The sequence below is a fragment of the Coloeus monedula genome (assembly GCF_965178545.1).
Source record: "Coloeus monedula genome assembly, chromosome: 5".
NCBI lineage: Eukaryota > Metazoa > Chordata > Aves > Passeriformes > Corvidae > Coloeus > Coloeus monedula.
Genome location: NC_138785.1, coordinates 1,646,685 through 1,656,221, shown reverse-complemented (window position 1 = coordinate 1,656,221; position 9,537 = coordinate 1,646,685). Strand labels below are relative to the sequence as shown.

The following is a 9,537-nucleotide window of genomic DNA, read 5'->3' as shown; positions in this document are numbered from 1 at the left end:
TCGGGAACCGCCGCCGTCCGCGGCGCCTCCATCCCGGTGCAGTCCCTGCATCCCGGCCCGGTCCCTTCCACACGGTCCGGGCCCTCCCGCCGCCGCCATGGACAAGTACCAGGTGCTGGGGCTGGTGGGGGAAGGCAGCTACGGGGTGGTGACCAAGTGCAGGAACAGGGAGAACGGGCAGATCGTGGCCGTCAAGAAGTTCCTGGAGAGCGACGACGACGCGGCGGTGAGGAAAATAGCCCTGAGGGAAATCAAACTGCTCAAGGTGAGGCTGGCAGGGCCCCTTTGTGGCAGTTTCGTGCTTAAGTTTTAATGGTTTTATGTTTAAATTCGCGGCTCCTGTGTCAGCTCCTCGCTCAGTTTGTGTCGCAGCCTCTGGTCGGCGTTCGCAAAGTGCCACTAACAAAACCCAAGCCGAAAGAGACTCGCTTGGGCCCTCTTGGAATTTCCGTGTGCGGCCAAGCCGTGCTAGGTTAATGTAACCTTTTGTGCTGTAGCCTTGCAGAGCTGCTTTCCCTTTCGCCTGAGCGCTGTGCTGGATTTACCTGGTGAATCCTGGCTTAGAAAAGTCTGTGGATGCGCCCGGCGTTCCGCTGGGAATGGTACGAGGTCTCTGTTGCCGCCTGGTGGTGGCTGTCCCCCCGTCCCAAATTCCTGTCTTTTGCTGCTGTGAAATTGCTGAGAAGAAAAGAAACGCTGACCTTTCAAAGCCTGCGGGTGAATGGTGACCTGAATGTGTGACACTAAACGGACTGGGGGGTGCCGGTGTCACCTGAGACGGAAAAATGCTTCTAGGAAGGTTTGCCTTTATTTTCTTTTATTCGTGGCACCTTCCTGGCAGGCAAGAGGCTGGAGGAGGACTCCTGTCGCATTCCCTGAACCATGTGTAGCCCCCAGGTGGGAGCCAGCTGGCATGGTGTCCTTTGCTTTTGGAGTGTAGGATTTGCCTGGTGTCAGTATTGTGGTGAAAGGGGGAAGGACAAGGGGGAATGGATTCATACTGAAAGAGAGTAGATTTTGATTGGATATTAGGAAAAAAATACTCCCTGTGAGGGTGGTAAGGCACTGGCACGGGTTGTCCAGAGAAGCTTCCCATGTCCCTGTGCACGGGCACATGTGGAAGTTTTATACATTGGGACAAAGGTGATGTGTCTGGTGAAGAAAAGAAGGAAAATCTTATTACACTTGGAGAGTATCCGGGCTGTTCATGTGGTGTGGGGCGTTCCAGAGGTGGGAATACCTGCAAACTTGTATCCTGTTCTCTTGGCTCCCACAAGTGTCTTTCCTAAGTCTGCCGGTTACAGTCCCTGTGCTCTGAAGGGGGAAAATAGTGCTATTTGCCATCACTGCAAGAGCTACAGCATTAAAGTTAATAGCAGAGTATGTGCTGGAGCTTGAGATACAGCCAGCAGCTCTAAGCATTATCCCTTCAAACCTTTAAAAGTGGATCTGTGTGAGCCTGGACTGTACCTGCTCCACTGGCCAGGCTCACCGAGTTACCGAGCACCACCTGGCTGTGTTGGGAATTAACTTGTTTTCCTGGGTGAATGGAATCTTAGCAAGGGGAACATTTCCATATACAGCTCAGGAAGGGTGGCCTCTCACAGGGGAAATAAATACCTGGAGATTTAGTCTCTTTGTAGTTCCTTCCCTTGTTTCCTGGGAGTCTTTGGTTTTAATTCTTTTTTCTCTTGAATTTGGGCAGAAATTTAATTGTGACTGAAAACAGCAAAACCTCTTCAGGTCTCCCATGTTGGGAATAAATCATTCTTGGGAAAAGAGCTTTTTCTCTTATTGATCATCCTTTAAAAATTCTTCTCTTGTCAGACCTTCTAAGAAATCTGGGCAGACACAGATGCAGGTTGGCTGGCACTACCTCTGCACTGGCAGAGTTTCCCCTACAATTCCCTGTGCTCTGCAGTCCTTTTGCATCTCTCTCAGTCACATCCCTGGGCTCTGGTGCTGCCTCCAGGCAGCCTCCGGTGACATTTCCCTGCCAGGCTCCAGCTAATAAATAACTGTGCTCTGTAGCGTGGCCTTTTGTGTTGGTGTGTGATAAATGTGTAACAAGTTGGAGGTGGATTCTTGTCTGCTGGGAATGTGATGACAAAATAACTAGAAAACACAGCTGCTTTTTCTTCCTCTCTTTATTCAAATTGCTTTTTTTTGCTAGTGTCCCAGCTGGGCTGCAGTTAAAAGTATCCCTTCATAGTTTTCCCTAAGTAAGTGTTTTCCCTCGCTAAACATTCCCTATTTTATCCCAGCAACTCAGGCACGAGAATCTGGTGAACCTGCTGGACGTGTGTAAAAGGAAGAAGCGGTGGTACCTGGTATTTGAATTTGTGGATCACACGGTGCTTGATGACCTCGAGGCCTCTCCCAACGGTCTGGACTACGACAGGGTTCGGAAATACTTATTTCAGATTATGAGAGGAATTGCCTTTTGTCACAGTCATAATGTAAGTATGTGCAAGAAATCAGCTCTGCAGCTAGAATTAATAGATACAGAAGGATATAGCTTTGTATTTATATATATTTAAACTTGGAGAAATAGAGCTTTGTCTGAGAAGGAAGGGAGGTACAGAGAGATACATAAAATAAATGTGTCTGAAATTAGAGGTTCTCTATTTAACCTGTCATTTTCTACCCGAATATGAAAAAGCTACAGCTTTTTCTGAGCCAGCCACTTTGCTATGTACAAATGGGGAATTTGCCCTGACTTGCTTTTCTCTGTGCAGATAATCCATCGGGATATTAAGCCAGAAAACATACTGGTTTCCCAGTCGGGAGTTGTCAAACTCTGCGACTTCGGATTTGCCCGGCCCTTGGCAACTTCCGGGGAAGTTTACACGGACTACGTGGCGACCCGCTGGTACAGAGCCCCGGAGCTGCTGGTGGGGGACAGCAAGTATGGCAGGTGAGTCTGGCCTGCCAGGCTGGGAAGGGCTGTGGAGAGCATGGACAGGGTGCTCCATCTTCTGCACTGGCCCAGCCTTTGGATTGCTGAGCTGAGCTGAGCTGGGGTGGTGGTGTTTTTTTCTCCCCAGGCCTGTGGACGTGTGGGCTATTGGCTCCCTGATAACAGAAATGCTTACAGGAGAGCCCCTTTTCCCTGGAGACTCAGACATTGACCAGCTCTTCCATATCACCAAGTGCCTGGGTAAGAAGAGCCCCTTGGGCTCCTCACGCTTGCTCAGGAATGGAGGGCTCAGATTTGTTTTGATGGGTGGGAAGGTAACAACCCAGCCTGTAGCCCTTACTGCTGTGCTGACCCAGCATTTCAGCCTCTCAGATGTTTCACTGTCCTGTATTTTTCCATGTCGTTGCTTTGTTTGCGTGATTCCAGGTAACTTAATTCCAAGACAACAGGAGTTATTCTATAAAAACCCTCTCTTTGCTGGCATGAAGTTGCCTGAGGTGAAGGAACTCGAATCCCTGGAGAAACGCTATCCCAAACTCCCTGCTGCCGCACTGGATTTAGCCAAGGTAATTGACTAAAAAACTATTGTTTCCTGTGAATGTTTTGGTTTCCCTGTCCTTCACCTTGTGCAGCTGAGTACAGGGCTGGTAAAGTGCCTTTCTATCAGCTTCCCATGCAGTGAGCAACTGCTTGTGTTGGCAGTTAGGTGAGGGCTGAGGATACCACAGCTCCAGTCCAGGGCGATGGGGGCACTCAGCCAGTCACCTGCAAGGCCTGGAGGGGTCACTGCATATCCTGCAGCGATCTGTTGTGGTGACCCAGCCCTCAGTTGGGCTGGGGCAGTTGAATGCTAATCAATTCAGGGCTCTCCCTTGGGTGGATTTCCCCACCCAGGACAGTGAGTTGGAGGGTGGGTCGATGGGCGGCACAGAAGCCGAAGCCGCATGCCCTGGGCAGTACCCGGCTCCAAACCGCCTCCCCCTGGTCGAGAGAGTTCTCTGTTACTCGGTTGTTCATTAGCTCCCTGTGGTATCTCCCACCTCCCGGTTTCCCCCATTGGTTCTTGTTGAATTGTATCCTCCCCCTGGCTTGTATCTCGTTGGTTGCCTTCCCTTTCCCCGCCGTTTTCAAACCCCTTATAAAACTGAAAGCCTCTCGGAGACCTTTTTCTGGCTGCTGGAACCTCTGACATTAAACCGGTTGGAACCCAGACCAGCGGCCCCTCTCTTTTCCTTTGCCTCCGGGTTAACGCGAGCCCAGACCATCGGCCCCTGATGTGCTTCCTCCGTGGAGGAACCAGCACACGCGCCCAGCCAGCGTCTTCCTGCTGCCCAAGTCGGTCCTGAAGGACACTGTGTTCCCTCTGACTGAGGGCACGCCAGAGCTCATGCCAGCGAGCCAGGGACAGCGTTAGGGATCTTTCACTCAGACATGCCAAAGCCTTCGTTTAATTCCTGGTGTGTTTACATCCCCACGTTCACGTTGGTTTGACAGGAGTGCTTGCAGATTGACCCAGACAAGAGACCATCCTGCGCTGAACTCCTGCAGGGAGATTTCTTCAACAAGGACGGCTTTGCTGAAAGGTAAACAGCTCCTTTCTGCTCACTGCAGGCTCTGGTTAGAGGGAAGTGAAGCAGTTGTGCTTGGAAACTGCACACTGGGTTTGCAGAGCTGACAGCTGCTGAGTGTCTCGGGTTTGTTTTGGCTTAACCTTCCTGGAAATAGGTGAACAGTTGGAAGGGAACACGTTGCAGTGGCACATTTACCTTGCTGTGACATTCATTCATTCATCAGTGCCACACTGTATTGGGTAGTACAGTCTTACACTGTATTCACTCCCTGCATCTGCACCAAACTGGGATGCAAACACCTTTATTGCCATATTGTGAAAAACGTGTGCTGAAGATTTTATTTCGCTTAATGTATACATTACATTTGGCCTCTCATTAGTTAAAAAGCACAGTTTGTTTGACTGCTTAAAAGGCAGTAGGAGCCTGGGCTTAACAACTGATGATGATATTAATAAAAACAGAAAGCCTTTTATTTATTTTTTTTTCCTTTCTCCTTATATGGAATGTAGATTTACTCAGGAGCTTAAACAAAAGATCCAGAAAGATGCCAGAGACCATCAGTTCCAAAAAAAATCCAAAATCGGCAAAAGGGACAAAGATGATGTCTTAGAAGAAAGAAAAATGATCAGTGTTCAGGTTGGTTGATCTGTGTTTTTCAAACCTGTATTGTTTTTGTTTTTTTTTTTCATGTCTTAAAATCATTGTTTTGAAAACAGGTGCAGCAGTTTAAATTCCTAGAAAATAGGTCAGGAGTGTGCAGGTGGCAATTTGGCCAGTCCCTTGCAGGTGAACTACACAGTGGTGCAGTTCCTGGCAATACAGAGCCAGAGGGAGAATCACGTGGGAGCATAAGTCATGCTGAATCATGGAAACATGCTTTATGCTGCTGTTTACCTGTTTTAAAGCCCTGTCTCCGAAATTTAAAATTTTCCTTTCAACTGGGTACCAAGGACACTTCAGAGTGACTTTGAGGGGACACTGGAGTGAGGTCTTATTTAATTTATTTAATTTTACAGCTGTTTTTCCTCCATCATTTCCGATTCCAGTCTCAAATGACTTATGTGCAGAGAGTGCTGGAACCCTGACAAGTTTTCTTCCGTTTGATGGAAAGCAGAGGTTTTCTAACAAAACCGTTTCCATCTCCATTAGATTCTTGCAGAATCATGCATGTGTAGGCTTCTGACATGTTTTTTTCCCTCCATGCACTGCTGTAAACTGCTTTTTTAACATGACTGTAAGGAAAGATGATGTTTATCTTCCCAAGCAGGATTTCAGCATGGGCCCAAGGAGCAAAGATGGAAAGCTGATAAAGACCAAGCCCTCTAAAGCTGATGCAGAGAAAGCAGATCAATCCTCCAGGCTGGGCTTCATCTTCGACAGCGCAATCAACCCACTTAAATTCAGCCCTCAGACCACCCTGAAAGATTCCAGCAGCAGCTTGGACTACGCCAAGAGCCCAGGCACAGTTATCCCTCCCATCAACCAGAGCTTCTCTCCCACATTTGGGATGGGTTCTGTGCCTGGGAGCCTTAATTACAGGTATGGGAGCAGAGCTAGGAGAGCTTGTATCCATCATTCCTGTCATGTCCTGAGAGGTGCAGAGTGATGATGTGGGAATGTGAGACGTGGGGTTTGGGATACCTTGCATTTGTTGCTTTGCATTCGCTGTGTTGTCCCAGCTAATACCAACTTTGGGGTGTTTTTCATTACAGACTTGATGAAAAGAGTAAAAAATACTTGAAGCCATTGCTAAAGGCACGGAAGCCTTCTCCAGTGGGCCGTTGCAATGTCAGCTTGACACCGGTGAGTCGTCTGTCTGTGCCCCTCGGCCAAAGAAAAATAAATGCAATTAGGTGCTCTATTCTCAAGAACTCCATCTGATCCATCTTTCACTGTAATTCCCCGCTAGAAATACTGGTTTTGTTACCCTTTTCTCCTACAGATTTTTTGTTCATTATCCCTTGCTGATGGTTCTTACATAAAATACATTTTATGTCAGAAAACAATTTTAAATGAGGGGAGCAGTTCAGCACAGAGTATCTGTGAGATTTGGAATATATCCATGGCCTCCTGCTTGGCCAGGAAGGATCATGTGTGCTGTGCTACTGAAGCAGAACTGATGGTTTGGATTTAATGCAACCAGGGCCTTACTTAGTCATGTCATAAATGCATTAAAAGTTGATAAGGAAAACAAGTGAAATGGAAAGTTTTTCTCTGCTCTCACTACCTAGGCATGATTCTTACTGTGCCAGCCAGGAACGTTTGCCTTTTTCCAGATAACTAATCCCAGCCATTCTCCAAGTGCTGTATTTAGCTCTCCGAAAGCAGCCTCACTTAGGTGATTGTTTTTATTTTGCTGCTGCTTTTCCATTGTTTGTGTAGAAATAACACTTAAGCAGGTTGAATTCCTTCACACACATCAGAATCTTTTCTCTCACTCTTGTACAAATTCCAACTACATCAGAACATTGCTGTGTTACTGCTTTTTTTAAGCTTGAAAACAGCTTTTTTTCCCCGCTGATTTTTTCATGAGCTGGTCCTTATGCCCTTGATTGCAGGTTACTAATGAAAAACCCATTCTTCAGGCAAGTAAGAAAAAATGGGAATTCCCCAAGGCAGATGTGCGTCTGCCAGAACTAAATCATCTCCCTGAGCTGAGAGGACGGGAAGGTAGGAACTTTGATGTCCTCTAAATAAGACCTGGGTACCAAACAAGTGTCAGGAAACAGCGTGTCAGCTCTCACTCCCTTAACAGAGCATGCCTTGGTTGTATTTTGCAGCTTGGCATCCCAGATTTCTGAAAAAGGAAAGTAGAACGTTTGCAGAGTCCCGAGTCCCCTCCCTCGCTGCTATCGACCTTCATAACTCAAGTCTGGCTTCACAGCAGGTATCAAGGCAATAAAGTGGTTCATGCTGCTCTGTATTTGTTTGGTTTGTGACTTTGGCAACAGTGTGGCCGACAGAATTCCAGTTTGACTCCTAAAACGAGCAGAACTTGCCTTGGGATCATAAGTCTTACACCAGGGGAGCATTTTTGAAGCCTGATTTGACCAAAGAACAGGTTGAGTTTAAGTTAGGTGTTGGCATTGCATATGTCTTTAGAAGGCTGTTTCTGATTGCCCTCTGTGTTGATACTACACTTGGAAATTGATCCTGTCTCTTTCTTTCCCAATTTACAGCTGTCAGGGACCTTGGTGCCGGATGCATTAGAAGCCAACTTCCCCAGGGTCGAGCACTAGCCCTGGGGAGATGGTCACACCTACCTGTAAAAGGTGGGCTTTCATTTCTCCTGTGTAGCCTGCTGGGGGCTTCATTTTTTTGCTGTATAGTCTTCTGGTGGCTTCCAAATGGGTGGTTTCATGAACACTTACCTAGCTGGGAAGTGCAATAGGAAAGTTCTTTGTTACTTTGTATTCTTGGCCAGGACATGCAGCTATGACAGACTTCTTACTGAGGGCAGTACACAGCTTGCTGTGCCTGGTAAATCATTATCCTGAGCTGAGGTGCTGGGCACTGGGGTTGGAAACGAAGCAGCTCTCATGAACTTGGGGGGTTGAGCAAGATAGTAGAACAACAGAAAAAGTGGAAGCTGGCTGCCTGCATGAGAGGAGGGGAAAAAACAGCTCGAGTTTCCTGATCTGTGAAGCACAGAGGTGTAAGTGCACAGCTTCAGCAAGGTAAGGGTGTGTAATAAATCAAAATAAAGGAAGCCTTTCGTTTCACCAGGGAGCACCTCTGTGGTTTTGTTAGTTTGTCTGGAGCATCATTCTCCTTTTCTCCTCTTGATGCAGGTGACTGAACAGTGGGAACAATCCATCTGAGTTTCCAGGGGCTAAAGCTGCCAGGTCTCTGCAGGGGAGAGGAGTATTGGTGCAGCAGACTGCCACGGAAGTGGCTCGGGTCCAGGCCGAGGACGGAGCTCTCACTGCCATTGCTGCTGGATTTCTTGCATGCAAAAAGCCCCTGGAATGTTGACTTTGTGGCTTGGGGCCAGGTCTTGTCTGAGAAGAGTAGTGGTTATTGGTGTGTGACAAGGGCAGGAGCTGGTTTGGAGGACTCTGAAGGAAGCTGGGCTTTCTTTTGTCCAGCTGCTGCCTGCCTGAGGGGTTTCTTTTTCAATGAATAGTGATGAGAGCAGCTGCCAAAACTCTCATATTTTGCTGGGCTGCCTGATCTGGATTGAAAAGCACCTTTGCCTTGACAGTGAAGAAAATGTTTGTGCAAGAAATACAACATTTAAATGTGCAAATCTGCAGCCATTCCTTTGAAACCCTTGCTAATGCACTTGTCACTTTGTTTTAGATTCCTTTTCCCTTCGCATTTTTGACCCAGCATTTGGGCGGTTGTCTTTGGGGTGTTTACCTGGGTCTGTTGTCTGGCTGTTGTTAGTGGTGAAGGAAGGAATATCCCTGTGGAATACTGAGCTGTGATGCAGGTGACATGTACAATGGCTCAGTAACTCGAGTCATCATTCCTTTCAGTCCCTTAGGAGAATGGGCCAGTAAAACTCGACTGTTTGGAAACAATTTTTGCTCACTTGCCTTCAATTTATCTGTGGTCAGTTTTGTGCTGTCGCTGCATTGCTCACAACTCTGTTTTCTATCACCTGTCATAACTCACACGGTGTCATTAACTTTGGAACTTATTTTTCCATAAAGTAGAGCCTTTCCCATTGATGGATCATGACTGAATATGGTCTGAAGTCATTGTATTTAGGGATTTGTCTCTATGCTGTGTCTTGACATATACATTTCATTTGTAAATAAAAACATCTTGCAGTTCCAGGCCTGGCTGTCCCCATAGTGGATGTTCCCACTTGGCCACAGCAGTCAGTTAGGTAGCCATGGGCAAATTCAGGGGGAAAAGAAGGTTTGGGGAGGGAAGACTAGGGGTTTTTGGGGGAAAGTTGGGTGTGGTGGGGAGAGAAAGAAAGGTTTAAGGGCAAGGTTTTGCATGGGGAAGTGTGTGGCCATCAGGTCCAGGGAGGTGATCCTCTACTTGGCCCTAGTGAGGCCACAGCTGGAGCTGTGTTCACAAATGAACTGT

At 47.4% G+C, this 9,537-nt stretch overlaps 1 protein-coding gene across 2 annotated transcripts; it reads left to right on the top strand.

The window, feature by feature from the left end:
* CDKL2 (cyclin dependent kinase like 2) lies at positions 1 to 9,156 on the top strand. Of its 2 annotated transcripts, XM_082281241.1 has the most exons (13): positions 1 to 265; positions 2,265 to 2,459; positions 2,739 to 2,917; positions 3,048 to 3,160; positions 3,347 to 3,486; positions 4,415 to 4,503; positions 5,001 to 5,127; positions 5,759 to 6,030; positions 6,204 to 6,294; positions 7,050 to 7,161; positions 7,272 to 7,378; positions 7,671 to 7,763; positions 8,283 to 9,156. In XM_082281241.1, exons 1-12 carry the CDS (start codon positions 98 to 100, stop codon positions 7,728 to 7,730), a joined length of 1,653 nt encoding a protein of 550 aa, XP_082137367.1. In that variant the 5' UTR covers positions 1 to 97; the 3' UTR covers positions 7,731 to 7,763; positions 8,283 to 9,156. The 2 variants fall into 2 exon arrangements, 1 of the variants encoding a protein (XP_082137367.1); XR_014226386.1 differs by lacking the exon at positions 8,283 to 9,156 and having other exon boundaries at positions 7,247 to 7,378; positions 7,671 to 7,751.
* The last annotated feature ends 381 nt before the right edge of the window (positions 9,157 to 9,537 follow it).

Coding starts and splice junctions, on each gene's coding strand:
- CDKL2 (XM_082281241.1), top strand. CDS start 98: ATGGACAAGTACCAGGTGCTGGGGCTGGTGGGGGAAGGCAGCTACGGG. Junction 266..2,264: donor GGGAAATCAAACTGCTCAAG/GTGAGGCTGGCA, acceptor ATTTTATCCCAG/CAACTCAGGCACGAGAATCT. Junction 7,379..7,670: donor CAAGTCTGGCTTCACAGCAG/GTATCAAGGCAA, acceptor CCCAATTTACAG/CTGTCAGGGACCTTGGTGCC.